The sequence below is a fragment of the Homalodisca vitripennis genome, chromosome 6 (assembly GCF_021130785.1).
Source record: "Homalodisca vitripennis isolate AUS2020 chromosome 6, UT_GWSS_2.1, whole genome shotgun sequence".
Classification (NCBI taxonomy): domain Eukaryota; kingdom Metazoa; phylum Arthropoda; class Insecta; order Hemiptera; family Cicadellidae; genus Homalodisca; species Homalodisca vitripennis.
The window spans coordinates 41,430,639-41,446,560 of record NC_060212.1 but is presented as its reverse complement, the minus strand read 5'-3'; the positions used below and the strand labels follow the sequence as shown (position 1 = coordinate 41,446,560).

The following is a 15,922-nucleotide window of genomic DNA, read 5'->3' as shown; positions in this document are numbered from 1 at the left end:
CTTTAAGACAGCTGAAGACAACTCAACCTTAGATATAAAATTTAAAAATACATTTCCAATTTTATCTAAAGTCCAAGAATAAAGGCGTAAATTAAAGGATATGAAATGTTTACAGAAAAATTATTAATGTATTTAATTCTTGACTTAAACAAATGAACTCAAAATAACTTGGTTAATATTATATAACTTCTTATTACAAAATGTTAGAATATTTATTTGATAATACAAAAAAACGTTCTTTTTGGTTACATTACCCACAAAAAAGCGTTTTATATAGCTGTCATCAATATATTTTAAAGTAAACAAAAACAACCCAACCGAACACTTAAAATGTAATGCTGTTTTTTAGGACATAACATTTACAAACATCTGCGAAAGCCCTCTTATCTTTTTAAAAACTAATACCTGCCAGCATAAAATGAAGGAAAATAGACTGTGCTCATTAAAAGATGTAGAATGCCGCTAGCTACTTTGATCAAAAACAATAGTATACGTGAAGAAATTAATTAAATTAAGGTAACCTGGTTTTACATTCACATTAATAACATTTACGAGAGCAGAACTATTGTAGAATGTAGTTTTTAATTTACTGTAATTAATTAGTGTAATTAGCGCTCTCTTTCAAAGTTGTTGGAAATATTTTCTATGCCAGGATGGAAACATGCTATATTTTCTTGGCTGAGTTTTAGGGCAACCTTTCACTCGAAAATTTATACTTCGATATCTCGAAACTAACTGCCCTATAGACTCGAAACTTTGTTTGGAGCTTCATTTATACATTAGCAACGCTTTGTTCAATGATGGTGCATTTGACTTCATGGGATTTGACTGAACATTTGTGAAAAAATTTCACATTAGTCTTATGGGTAACCATTATTGTCACGAGGAAATGTCAAAATGTGTGTGTGTGTGTGTGCGCGCGCGCGCGCGCGCGCGCGTGTGTGTGTGTGTGTGTGTGTGTGTGTGTGAGAGAGAGAGAGAGAGAGGAGAGAGAGAGAGAGAGAGAGAGAGAGAGAGAGAGAGAGAGAGAGTGAGAGAGCGGGCGCACTACCATTAATAATACTATACTCATTAGGTTTTCTTGGAAACACATCAGCATAGAGATCAAGAAAATCTTGTACTGTTGCAACAAATTGAATAATAAATGTTAAAAACTACGTTAGATTTTATTATTATGAAAGAAGATTGAATAAAGAAGTTTCACTGGAACAGGTGTTCACTGAGCGATCCCTCGGCCAAGCCTTGTATTACCATTGACGGTAACCAGAGCAGCACCAGCGCATTCTGTTGACTGTCATAGTTACTACTTCACTGAGGCGACTAGGTCTGGAGTGTCACGGACGTTATGGGAGTAAGTGTTATATAAACAAATAATTTGTAAGAAGTAAATCAATTTTTATTTGATAAAAGATAAAAGCAACATATTAGAAAGCAACAGAGTTTCCATAACCCGTGATTGATGTTGGAATGATGACTGACTACCCGTTGAAAATAGCGTCTGAAATCAGAAAAAATTAAAAACATATGCATAAGTAATGGCAACAAATATTTCCAGACAATAATTTACTATCACATTGTAAAAGTTAATAGCGTCATTTATTTTCGTGCTTAGGTAACAACTTTTATTGATTGAATGTGATATTATTTTGGCATATGAATGTATGATTTAAACCTCCAAAATAATTAACTTTAAAATCATAGGGATATATTTTATTTTTACTTTAATTATAAAAAGGATAGTTATACCTTTCGTTTATGAATAATAACTACATACATTACAAAAATTTTGGAAACTTAACTTAAAATATGTTACGTACTCGTAAATTTTCTAATGGCAACTTCCAAAAGTGCATGATAATGAATACATGCTTCACCTGACTTCGTGTTCATAATTAATATAGTATTTAAGCATAAATAATCCCTAAATAGAAAAACTCATCTGTAACACTTTTTCGTATATTAAACATCGTGATTTATGTTCCTTGCCTACAAAAACAATTAAAAATACCGTTATAAAAGTAATAACAGTTATAAAATGTGTATTTTTATTTGTCTTATTTAAAAAGATATATTTGTATTAATTTCATTATTTATATTAAATATAAACGAAATATAATGAGTTTCTATTTAGTTCTATGTACAGGCTTTAAATGTTACCGTATTTTAACGTATTTAGTTTTCGTTTTAATACAATATTATGTATATATATATATATATATACAAATTTAATGAAAGTATATATATATATATGAAGTATATAAGTATATTCTATAGGCTTGTATAGGCTTATATATATATATATATATATATATATATATATATATATATATATATACTTTCATTAAATTTGTATAAGTGGTAATAGCCTAATTTAATTTCAAATAACATTGAATCACAAAAAGTACTTGCTCCGCCGGGACTCGAACCCGGATCTCTCACTTTCCGGGTGACTGTGCTACCATATTATCATATGTTAGTTTGGTTATTTGAACACATATGTGAAAGAAACGGCCAAATACAAAATAATTGAACCGTAAAAAGTAAGGCCTCTGTGGTGTAATGGTAGCACATTCACCCGGAAAGTGAGAGATCCGGTTGTATTATCTTCCTGTATTATTGAAAAAACTCAACAAATTTTCAGGTAGTCCAATATTTCTGGACTAAAGACAAACCAAAGTATAACATTAATCATTTCTTAGAGACGCATCATCTCTGAACTGTGTCACTAGATTTCTCCGAACATTTCGAGATACATTTGTTTCTTTAACACAACAGCCTTCATAGATCTAATGAGTTTACATGTTTAATCTAATACAAATCCTACTTAAATAAATAATTATAAGAAACTAAAGTTATTTTACCACCGTCGCACGTAAATATTTCGGTGACGGATTTACCTTGGTAAAGAATTAACTGCAAGCTGAGACTACATCACTGCTGTATATCATTGTTACTCAAAGTAAAATTAAAAAATAACTCTGTTATATTCTACAGAATGTGTAACAGTCTCAACATCTAAAATATAACACTGCAATATTGCCCATTAACATTATCTTGCCGTCTCGTTATACTACTTTTCTGCTGCTCGCCATTTCCCACTACTTTATTGATTATCTCCAGTTGCTTTCTCGTGCTCCTTGAGTATCTGTGACTTGTCTACTATTGCTGTTTGATTAAATTTAGCCAGTATTGGTGAATAGGCTAACAACTGAGCTAGAAGTATTGAACTATATTATTTATGTTTAGGACTTTGCTAAACCATGCGATTTGATAGGCAGTATGAACTAGACCTGTAATAAAAATGAAACTAATTTCCATAGTAAACCGTTCTATATTGTTTGTAATATTTATATTTTAAGTATCATATACCCTGTTTGAATTTTATTTTCAATAACCTGTAAACAAATAGTATATTATTAAATCACAACCAGAGTAAATAGATAAGAAACTAGTGTAAAACTAAGATTTATGTGCTTAAATTTTAAAATAGTTTTTATGTGCGATTCTATGAATTATTAATGAATACACATGGTCTTACATGAGTAAAAAAATAATTTGCATATAGGCGTATAAATATTTGCCTACTAATAAATAAAAACAAACACGATTTAGGAAGATGTCATAAGAATAGTCATATTTCAATAGCCCAGAACCATTAATCAAAGCTACCGTAATCTGGATTTTTTATATATTTATGTAACTGAATAAAAAAAGTACCGGCTCCGCCAGAACAAAGGCTTGTGAAAAAGTAACGGCCTTTTTTTTAAATATTGTAACATAACTTCATATAAAGGTAGGACGAATACATTAATCAGTCTTAATCAATTAAAACATTTGAAATGGTGGTCATTCGATTTTGGACAAAACTTTTATCTTGGGTACTTTACTACATAATCCGCATAATATTAATTGCAATAAAATCGAGACAACGTTTTTCCAAAGAATTGTATATGTTCATAGTCATTTTTTGGCTTGTAAGATTTCAAGATTAGCTGATTATATGTAACTTTTATCTTTGCAGTTTTTTTGCGATATCTCTATAAGTTTCAAGATGGTTACCATTCAAAATCCTGAAGAGGAATTGTTTTATATCAGGACACAACAAAAAGGTGTTAGAGAATTTTCAGAAATTTACAATTTTTTTTTCTAAGGTTTTTTATTATATCACATCTAATTTTCAGTAAACGGGCGTTCAAATGTTTATGCAGTATTAAACGTTGCGGTAATATTTGTGAACACAATAACTTTTATCTCGGGTATTTTTGAATAATTACGTTTACAAATATAATTTAGTTTTAATTGTAATTAAATCAAGTCCATACTTTTACAGTAGAAGGTATATGTTTATACCAATTTTGGCTTGTAAGATTTCATGATTTTGGAATTTAAACATGTTTAGAAATGTTACTATTATATTAAAATGCCAGAATTGAGAGTAACTATCCCATCAGCACTGTGCATATTAAACATCTAAACCAATAATGTATCTTCATTTTACATTTCGAGATAACAGCCTTATGTGAAATCTACCTTTCTTCCGACTGTGCCGGGATACTTAAATATCTAAGTAGAAAAACTCTATTTGACTGAAAATTACCAGCATGTTCCTAATAGAAATACAACAAATAGTAAATTTCACATTTATAGTTTAGGTATTTTTTAGAATGTTGTTCAAATTCAACTTAATTGTGGCCACCAAGGGCTTATTTTATATACGCGTATTGCTTTAAACATTAAAGAAACTCTAAAATTATATAATTCATACATATTTTTACTCCGAAATAGTAGTTAAAAGAATTTTGTTCATTAAATACTTGGTGGAGTTAGTTTAAATTTATTATTTTTATTTCTGATTAATTTCTATAACTGGAATAAAAAAGCAAATTGATAATGGAAAAAAATATCCTCAATGTCGTAATGTGTGTATATCGTTAGACTACTCAAAATTATTTATGGCCACTAACTTAACATTTTACATGATGTAAAAAACTGGTTTTGCTATCTTAAGTTGTTCTACACGTAGTTTTATTAAGTTGAGTAATATATTTTAGAAGTTTTCAAGATTATAACTATGTGGACTGTTACAGACATAAGATTTCAAACTGGTAATGGTTTTGAGCACTAGGGGGCATGGTTAGTATATATATATATATATATAGTATGGAGCAAGTACTTTTTGCGATTCAATGTTTATTGAAATTAAATAAGGCTATTGCCATTTATACAATTTAATGTATATATATATATATATATATATATATATATATACGTGTGTGTGTGTGTGTTTTGTTATAGTAAGTAAAATTAAATGTTTAATACATTTTTATAGTTTATTTTGGGTACTATCTACACTTTTTTTTAGTGTTTGCTCATTTTCTAGTAGGTCTGAAACGAAAGAATTTGTTTTAAAATACAAGTGTGACTGACTTATTTTTACAAACAGTAAAAATGTCCCATAACTCTCTAGACAAACAAACGTATATCACATTTGTACCGTAAATTAGTTAATTAAATTTCATACAATGTAAATTTCGCAACCTAATCAGCCAGTATAATATAATATAATTTTACATCCAATGTTCCGGAACTAAATTATTGGGCGGAGTAACTACCTAATTGGCACGCGTATGAATTTTTTCTTCTAACCCTTTGTAGCAGCCCAACTACGTAACCGATAAGACCTCGCGCGCCTTGTCCGTAAGTAAAATTGATCTTTTCGTATTATTAAATTAGCCCTTTGATGCCAAACGTATAAAATGAATGTAACGTAAAGTAAATATGTGAATAGTAAAGTAACTTACCCTTGAAGATCTTTTATTTGCTTGATGGAGATAGATAAAAGGTTGTGGCGTCGTCCTTATGGCGACGAGCACGTTGTTATAAATTGTAATTTGTATCATTAAATGGCTAATACCGTCGCGAATTTGTTTTAGGCGAGTTTACGTAGCTGATGTATCTCACGTGTTGTTCGAATAGATGGCTACCACTTCCCAACTCTACTCCTCTTCTAGAAATAACCGTTCTTAGACTACAGCTTCAATGTCTCACTTATTTATAGCAAATTAATTTTAGATCTTGATGGAGATTCATGTTATTTTAAATTCAATTGTAATGAGAAAATAACTATTGTCAGACAACAGCCTTTTCAACATGAAGTAAACAGCATTGATGTAAAAATAGGGTGCACTAGAGCTGAGGCTGAGATACAAAACCTTATAGGGGATTTTCCAAATGTTTTTAATCCAAAATTAGGAGAGGCTCTAGATTTGGAAGTGAGATTAGTTCTAAATGACCCCACACCTGTAAATATTAGGCCTTATTTTATGAGCCCTCCTACTGTAAATAAGATGAAAACAATAATACAGGATTGGTTGGACCAAGGAATAATTGAACCCAGTACTTCAGCCTACTCCAGTCCAGCCTTTTTAACCAAAAAGGACAGACTTGTAGTCAATTATACCGAATTAAATAAAAAGTTACAGAAAATTGATTTTCCCATTGGTGATTTAAATAATTATTATCAACATCTTAGTGGAGCCAAATATTTTTCAATAATAGATTTAAGAAAAAGTTTTTTGCAATGTCCATTATCACCTGATAGTCAAGATCTTACCTCATTTAGCACTATATTTGGTAAATATAAATTTAAACGAGTACCCTTTGGTTTACATGTTGGTAGTGCTGTATTGTCCGCCTATCTGGACAAAGTCCTAGACAATATAAAATTTAAATATGTGATAAATTTTTGTGATGATATCTTAGTGTACAGTAAAGACCTTGATTCGCATTTAGTACATGTCAGAGAGATTGTAAATAGACTAAGCAAACATGGCTTAACGGCAAACCTAGAGAAAGCAAAGTTTTGTTTTGAGGAAATCTCCTTTTTGGAGAATTTAATTAAAAATAATACAGTAACTATAGATCCCGAGCGAACAAGGAGTATAAGAGAATTTATGCCGCCTAAGAACGCCAAACAAATTTCACAGTTTTTAGGTATGACTAATTTCTTTTCAAAATTTATAAATAATTATGCCGAATTATGTAATCCTTTAAATCGTTTAAGAAGGAAAAACGCTAAATTTTTTTGGACAAGTGAATGTCAAGATTCGTTTGTAAAGTTAAAAGAAGCTATAATGAATCCTCCTGTACTCCAGTTAGCCGATTTTTCAAAGCAATTTATAGTAATGACAGATGCTAGTGGAATAGCCGCAGGTGGTTGTTTGTTACAGGAAAACGACCAAAATGAATTAATGCCAATAGCCTATTACTCTAGGAAATTTACTGATGCCGAATTAAAATATACTGTTTATGAAAAAGAAGCTTTGAGTGCACTAATTTGCATAGAAAAATGGCACGAATTTTTAGAAGTAAGAACCTTTAAATTAATAACTGATAACCAAGCTTTATCCTATGTCCTCAATCACAAAAGGAAGGTAGGAAGACTTGCCCGGTGGATCGAGAGGATTTTGAATTTGCCATTTGAGGTTGAATTTAAAAGTTCCACCGATAATGCACTGGCAGATGCCCTATCACGTATGTTTGAGGGCGAGTCGACGGGAACAGCTGATCCGAGCCCCAGTGACTGCCGGAACGGTCCAGACCAGGATAAAAATAGATTATCGATTTCCTTCTGCCATTCAAACTCCTCCCGAAGGCAAAAATGTAAACCAACATCTAATGTAAAGCCTAAAAGGCAGATAAATAATAAGTGCAATAAGAAGGATTATTTGTGGTTGTTAATTAATGATTTGCCATTAGCGTTTAAAGATTTAGAAAAATATCAACTTCAAGATAAAGAAACTCAGCAAATCATTCAATCTGTAAAAAGCAATAGTAACAATTTATGTTATTTTATAAAAAACAATTTACTGATGTACAAAAGGAATGTAAAAAGTAAGAGTAAGATATTTTTGCCTGTACAGTTAATTGATTTAGTATATGAATTCTTCCACAGTTCTTTAATAGGAGGTCATTTAGGCATTGCTAGAACGCAAAGAAAAATTAATCAGTATTTTTATAGACCTGATTTAGACGAAATTATAAAAGGCAAAAGTGAAAACATGTAATGTTTGTAAAATGAGTAAAGTGTGCCAAAGAAAATATGAAGGCGAATTAGTATCTGTGCCATTTAAGAACAATATGGATTGTTTATTCATAGATCTTTTAGGTCCCTTAGTGAGAACTAGAAACAGCAATGTATATTTACTTGTAGTTGTAGATGCTGCCAGTAAATTTCTATGGCTAATCCCTTTGAGGGAATGTAAGAGTGCTGAAATATGTAATAAATTAGACCGCATAATTTTTAACAACTTTTCTGTACCTAAAATAATAGTGTCAGACAATGCCGCATATTTTACATCACTGTATTTTAAGAAGTTCTTATTTAAGAATTTTATTGAACACCGTAGACTAGCGCCTTACAGGGCTAATGGAAATCAATCAGAAAGGCATATTAGAAACATATCTACATTATTACGTAGTTTCTATCATAACTGTCATAGTAATTGGGATAATGACCTAGGCTATATACAATTAAGTTTAAACACCGCCCATAATGAAAGCACTGGTTTTGCTGCCTTTGATTTAATGTTTAATCATTCCTGTGCTTTATCTAATTTATGGAAGCTAAATGATCTAATTGGTGAGAATTTGTCCAAGGAAAACTGTTGTAAACAATTTAAAGAGAGCTGTGGTCAATGTAAAAAGGAGTATAGCACATAACAGTAATAGACAAAAGTACTCAGAGCAAAATGTAAAACATCCCTTTAAGTTGCATTCCTTAGTATGGATAAGAACCCACTATTTAAGCAATAAGGTAGAAAAGTTTTGTGCAAAATTAGCACCAAAATATGTAGGAATTTATAGAATTCTATATTTTTTAAGCCCTGTAACTTGTATTGTACAACACACTGAAAATGTTTTGAATGTAAAAAAGGTTCATATTGTAGATTTAAAATTAAATTAAGACCTGTTCTGTATAAAAAAAAACTTTGTAGCATCCCTAGCTTAAGGAACCACTTGCTGCCAAATTTAAAAGATAAGATAAAATCCAGGAAGTTAATTGTTTAGTGAATTCTTAACGAATGTTTCAATGGAAATAAAATATAGAAAAAGAGTTTGTAGGTAGACTCTGTATAAAGAAATGAGACAGAGTTGATCCTGTTTGTAATATAGGAAACAAATATGAAAAGTTGTGTCTGTCTTTTGTATGTATGTCAAAATATTGAAGTTTGAATTTTGTGGATATATTTGAAGTGTTAAAATTCATGTAGATGTAAGATGTATAGGATGTTGTATGTAAATATGTATATTAAGAGTGATGAGTAGTAATAAGAAATGTGAGACTTAGCTTCTCGTGAGGGGACGTTTCATTCCAAAGTATTCGATCCATATTGGTAACTTGTCCGCAAGTCTCAGGGTATTTAATGGCAAAACACTATACACAAAACACTGGTATGAATGCAAAAAAGAAGTATGAATGTGGCGCCTATATAACAAAACACTACACTACACTTGTTCACGATTTAATCGCCTTAAATGTCCTTATTCTTGCAACGACCCGCAAATTCTAAAACGCTGCAACGTGCACTGCATGAAAATAGTTTGTCTAAATTGATTTTCTATTTTTGGTCCCTAAGCGAGCAGTCATAGAACTGCATTGGCATGCGATCTAGCGGATTTGATAGGAAACTTTTGAAACCCCGCGCTATCGTATTGTTATGGTTGAATTTGAATTTATGTAATTAATAAAAGGTTGAATTAAGTTTGTTATTTAGAATATGTTTAAAGTAAAGCGACTAATTAGGTTGCGAAATCAAAACAGGGGGGATATTCTGTACCGTAAATTAGTTAATTAAATTTCATACAATGTAAATTTCGCAACCTAATCAGCCAGTATAATATAATATAATTTTACATCCAATGTTCCGGAACTAAATTATTGGGCGGAGTAACTACCTAATTGGCACGCGTATGAATTTTTTCTTCTAACCCTTTGTAGCAGCCCAACTACGTAACCGATAAGACCTCGCGCGCCTTGTCCGTAAGTAAAATTGATCTTTTCGTATTATTAAATTAGCCCTTTGATGCCAAACGTATAAAATGAATGTAACGTAAAGTAAATATGTGAATAGTAAAGTAACTTACCCTTGAAGATCTTTTATTTGCTTGATGGAGATAGATAAAAGGTTGTGGCGTCGTCCTTATGGCGACGAGCACGTTGTTATAAATTGTAATTTGTATCATTAAATGGCTAATACCGTCGCGAATTTGTTTTAGGCGAGTTTACGTAGCTGATGTATCTCACGTGTTGTTCGAATAGATGGCTACCACTTCCCAACTCTACTCCTCTTCTAGAAATAACCGTTCTTAGACTACAGCTTCAATGTCTCGTGCCAAGACGCCGACACCCGGGTTGTGAGTCTACCTATTGCGAAGGGAAGTGAAATATTATTGTTTTGTAAAGTAAACCGTCGTACGCATAATTCAATAGAACATTGGATATTTTAGGCCCACCTAGAAGATATACTTTTTAGTTATTATATTCTAATTGGCAGCAACGTGGCATTACATAACTTTTCCTTTACCATCTAAAAGTGGTGCTTTTAAGTTTTCGTAATTAAACTGAACTTATAAGTAAACTTTGTATTTCTAGTATTTATTACTACGACCTCAGAAGTCACCACCCCCATGTGTTATCGTCATACGGTACACATTATTGCTCACAAACAAATTTCAACATATCACGTGGGTTTCCAATTCTTAGTTTCTCATGTCTGTTTGTATGTGTTTCTTTATCAAAAAACTAATATTAAAAATAAATTGTAAGGGTAACATTTTAAGGTAATATTATGGTTAATTGATGCAAAATATTAATGATATCACTTTAATATTTTCAACATGGCGTCATTAAAACGTTTTAACTTTGAATATCTTAAAGACCAGCCATTTTCTCAAGGATTACATGAATAACGTTTTTTTTATTGCACATATAATTACACCAAATTTATTTCAATAAAATATTAAATAACTGAATTAGAGCAGATTCACTGGTACAAGACGCGGCCCACGTTGATTTTCTCAACGAGTAGCCAACAACACAAAAATGGAATATAACAGAATATTTTACGCCTTTTGTTGCTTTCTGTGTTTTACGATGCAAAAGAATTTAAATACATGTTTCAGGCCTACCTAAGCATATTGCAGAGTCAGATATTTTATGAACAAGCAATTTATTTTAAGATTTGTTGTTTTATGATTTATTTCTTTACTATAATCAGATCATAGTACAATCAAGGTCTTTCCCATAAAGAGATTGATCTCTACTGTTCCTAATTAGAAAAACGTTGTTTTCTGGACATTGATGTAGTATTGTGCTAGTTGTTTATTATGACTAATAGGCTAAGTGTGCTAAAACTTGCTTTTGAATAAAGGAATCCTTATTGTAAACAAATCAGTTATTTATTGTTAATTATAAAGTTTTGCTTTGTATTGTTGATAAAAATGTTAATGTTGTTAATACGTTTTTTATAATACTTTCTATTAAGTTTCTGTCTATTTAGATTAAGCAAAAGTGATCAATGTTTTTTATAAATCAAGAGATCTTAATGTATTTCATCGCTTTAAATAAAATAACGCTGGTCAGAACATAATAGGTATAAGATATTCTGGAGCTGCCTTTATTCACTTTAGTATAGTTGGTTATTCGCTGAGAACCTCAATGAGGAATATGTCTTGTCACAGGAAATCTGCTCTAAATCGTTTATTGTTCAATTTAAATAATTTTATTAAATAATAAAACAGTTGTTTTGTAAACTCTTGAGTAAATGGCAGATTTTTAAGCTATCAAAAGACTAATGGTCACAATTTTTTTAAATATTATAACTAATAACATGATATTTTTATATTAACAGGTCGAGTTAACAAAACCATTTTCTCCTAATTTAGTAAGGGTAATTTTTTTAGTTTTTAAGATATTAGTTTTTAATAAAATCATATACAAACAGATTTGACAGTTGTGAATCTAAGCCCCGGAGAGCCATGTTTATATGTGCCAATAATGTGCTATACCTTTGTACAGAGAGTTATAGGGTGTGGCTGTATAATTTATATTTACCTTATTATTTCCCAGATTTATTCTTGTAGGACGAAGTTTTGTTGGAGGTGTGAGACATCTTGGGCCCACTAGAGTTCTTGCCGCTGGACGGCTTGGTCCCCGGAGAGCTGCCGTGTCGACTAGTCGCAGTGGTCTGCTGACGAGCGTATCCCCCTTTGGCCGAAGACTCGGACTGCATCCTGGAGAATGTGGAGCCGGCCTTGACGTCCCCCTGGTAGGACTGTGCCATCGCTGCTATAGACCCTTTCTTGACTCCCGACTCCCGGAACCCGACCACCTGCTTGACCCCAGGTATGCCGCTGACGTGGGGTACCACATAGTTGACTGCCAAGTTTGACGCGACCTTCTCAAGTTGACTCATGGTGACAACCACTTGTGGACAAGTCCGCACTCAGAAACACACTGACTGAATAGTGTTGTTTATCTGCAGAGCCGCGTGAGTCACACCGGAACTGTAGACGCGAGCTCAGCGCTTTGATAGTGATTATCAACAACTAAGCTTAGCTGTGCTATATATAGCAATAACACACATGTATATGCTCGTGACAAGAGCACAAAAGTATATACGAGCACGTGTGTTGTACAGGCAGAAACAGGGGCGGCCCTAGCTTGTGCGGAGCCCGGAGCAATCGTTTGCTGCGTGGCCTCTGGATTTACGTGCACACCGTTTCTACCCAATATACAAAAGAATTAGGATCATAAAACAAAACTAACGTTCCAAGTTCTCCAGTTTTCATACTTTAATATTATGTATCTGTATGAATGATGTTAATTCAATTAAATAGATAAAAATCATTCGTAACCTTAAGTTGTTTCTTTGTTAATTTTATTTAGAGAGCGACCGGTCTCTTTTTAAACCTTATTTTGTTCTTCTTCATGAAGCGGTGGGTTTTATACAGAATAATGGTGAGTGAGAAACGATACAATACAAGATTGACAGTACTGATAAGAAAATAAATATCGATACTCACAGACAAGATTTGGACCTGTGCTATCTCTGACTCAGACTATAAATCTAACGTCTTAGACCCCTCGGCTGGCAGCGTTTCCGAACGGACCATTTTCATTGGTTAGTTACTATATGTAACATTATCGAGTTTACAGACCTGAGACATATAAATCCACAAACAACATTTTATAACATTCTTGTATTGTATAAATTTACAATCTCCTGTATACTGCATACAAATTGTTTGGAGAATATTTCTGACTGGTTTTGAACTACTTTACACAATATTGTAATTCCAATTGAGACAAACAAACAGCAATGAAGTTTTGTGAAGACTATACTTTTAAACTAAGAACACTGTAACATACTAGACTGTTGTTGTTATAGCAGTAGTTATTTTTAAACCACACTTTTAATTAATACTGTAGTTTATATTATGTCTGGAATATATAATGTTTTTCGGGCTTCCCAAAGCCCGGAACCGGTGAAGCCACTTGGTGGTTGGTGGACCAGGGCAGAAAACAAACACAGAAGCGCTAATCGTCGGGAGTATAGGAATGAAAATAGTTTACCCTTTCAAGACGAAATGGGCTGTAATTAATTTTATAAGTGTATTAGGGATTATAAATGATTTTTAACATTGCCATGAAAAATAGTGCAACACAACTATGATACATGCTACCATATACAGTATAAATCAGGAAGGGGTTCACTTTGTGTTGCGTAACAGGCTTCTCTAAGGTTGCAAGTAACATGTCAAATCTATGTCACTTCTTTCTCCAGATGGTTGAACATGCACTTTCATATCATTCATATATATATATATATATATATATATATATATATATATATATATATATATATTTGTTCAGAAAAGAATTTCTATCTTTGATGTGTTATATCGTATAAAAATCAAAAAGTATACATATTTATGCGTACTGATGATATTATTAAACCACATCTCCGATAACACCAAAATCAAAAATAAATACGTAACACTGCGTGAGGTTTGATATGTTTCTAATAGGAAAAGATTAAAGGTTATATAACAACAGCTACTCTTAATATTACTTTAAGCGACGCTCATGCTGAAGGGCCTGAGATATACACCTTACATAAGGTAAAAAGGATTAACAGACTTCGAGAGACAAGCAATTGTTGATTAATTGTGGCCTGTTGTGTGAACTGACAATGACAAATGGATTGTATCAAACCTCACAGCTCTTGTAACCCTTGTTTAGTCTGAGATCTGTAACTTACCTGAAGCAAAAAACGAGTAACAGACTTGAATAAACAAGCAATTGTTGAGTAATTGAGGCGTGTTGTGTGAACTGACAATGACAAATGGATTGTATCAAACTCACAGCCCTTGTAACCTTGTTTAGTCTGAGATCTGTACCTTACCTGAAGCAAAAAACGAGTAACAGACTTGGATAAACAAGCAATTGTTGAGTAATTGAGGCGTGTTGTGTGAACTGACAATGACAAATGGATTGTATCAAACCCCACGGCCCTTGTAACCCTTGTTTAACAATTTGCTCGATCCATAAATAACCATTACCTGGTTGCAAGTAAGACTACAATTATGTATCATATGGCAACGTATGTTAAGAAAGGTTTCGTTTGTAATCTTTACGTTTTGTAAGAAATTTAATTTCTAAAAAGGAGATACATGGTGCTTCATTTTGTATCATTGAAATGAGCAGTAGATTAGGGATTTTGAATGCAACCGCAGAGAAACCTCTCGAAACGACACGTGGTTTACAAATATGTATTACGAAATAAACGGTACAGTCATCATAATTGTTAGTTTCTTTGAAAATTGCTTCACAGGTTTCACATTTATTACAAGTTCAATATTCCACAGTTATTCTACATAGATACGGTATTATAATGTAGGAGAAAATATCACTTGCTAAAGGTGGTCCTTAACTACTCTTGTACCTATAATCTGTATGAAGGATTAACTAGTGAGTTATTAACAATTCTAACAGCCTTGTGTAGTGTGGTAAAGTGTACCCTTTTGTTTTTTCTTTTTTTACGTATTTTTCTTGAATAGCCTAATTCCATTTGTAGATGACGAAGAGAATAGTTTTCAATCTTTGAAACGATGTTTTATACATGTAACAATGTCCAAAATCCTATTAGAAATCCTATTTGAAAATTTTCGGTACAAAGCTGGTAATAAATGACAACTAAGTATAAACACTAACCATTATTATCAAATAAAATATATTTACTAAAATCTATGATTATTCACGGCAGCTGACAAGTTTTTTACTGGTCTTTATCTGAACGTGCATTAATAAATTGCATTAAAGTTATATTTCAACATGATTCTTTAAAGATAATTTCCGTAGTATTATCTAAAAATCTTTGTATCACTCCTGAGAAGCTAGCAGTATGTTTCACTCTTAATACTGACTCAGTGACTGAACATTTAATTTACGACAGGAAATTGTGTTTTCTCTGCAGAGATATTTTCATCTGCTAACGTATTTTCCCATCAGCAATATACACCATGCTGAAATGAAACTCTGAAACTCGTTTTAATCTTTCTTTGTTTGAGTTTGGTTACAACTAAGTGAAACCGTGAATGTAACAGGACTTTTTGTCAAAAATCGTTGTTTATATCTATATTAAATTTTATATAACAATTCTAAAACTGTTATTTTATATGCATTTTTGGTATCAATGAAAGTCCCTTACAATCAAAATGTGCTATTTGTGGATTTAAGTACATCCGAGTATAGAGTTTTACCCAACGGGCTTCCGAAAGTTAAATTTGTATCTTACATTTTTGTTTAGTTTAAAACAGCTGATTACTAAAATACATGTTACTCAGGAAATAACTCTCA

At 32.0% G+C, this 15,922-nt stretch overlaps 1 protein-coding gene across 1 annotated transcript; it reads right to left on the bottom strand.

Moving 5' to 3' along the window:
* Positions 1-1,374: 1,374 nt before the first annotated feature.
* LOC124365171 lies at positions 1,375-12,589 on the bottom strand. The gene is made up of 2 exons (XM_046821126.1): positions 12,116-12,589; positions 1,375-1,498 (listed from the first exon to the last, which is right to left on the bottom strand). The coding sequence occupies exon 1, from the start codon at positions 12,474-12,476 to the stop codon at positions 12,120-12,122; it is 357 nt and encodes a 118-aa protein (XP_046677082.1). The 5' UTR covers positions 12,477-12,589; the 3' UTR covers positions 1,375-1,498; positions 12,116-12,119.
* Between the last annotated feature and the right edge of the window lie 3,333 nt (positions 12,590-15,922).

What these genes read in the sequence shown, in the direction of transcription:
- LOC124365171 (XM_046821126.1), bottom strand. Translation starts at nt 12,476, where the DNA reads ATGAGTCAACTTGAGAAGGTCGCGTCAAACTTGGCAGTCAACTATGTG.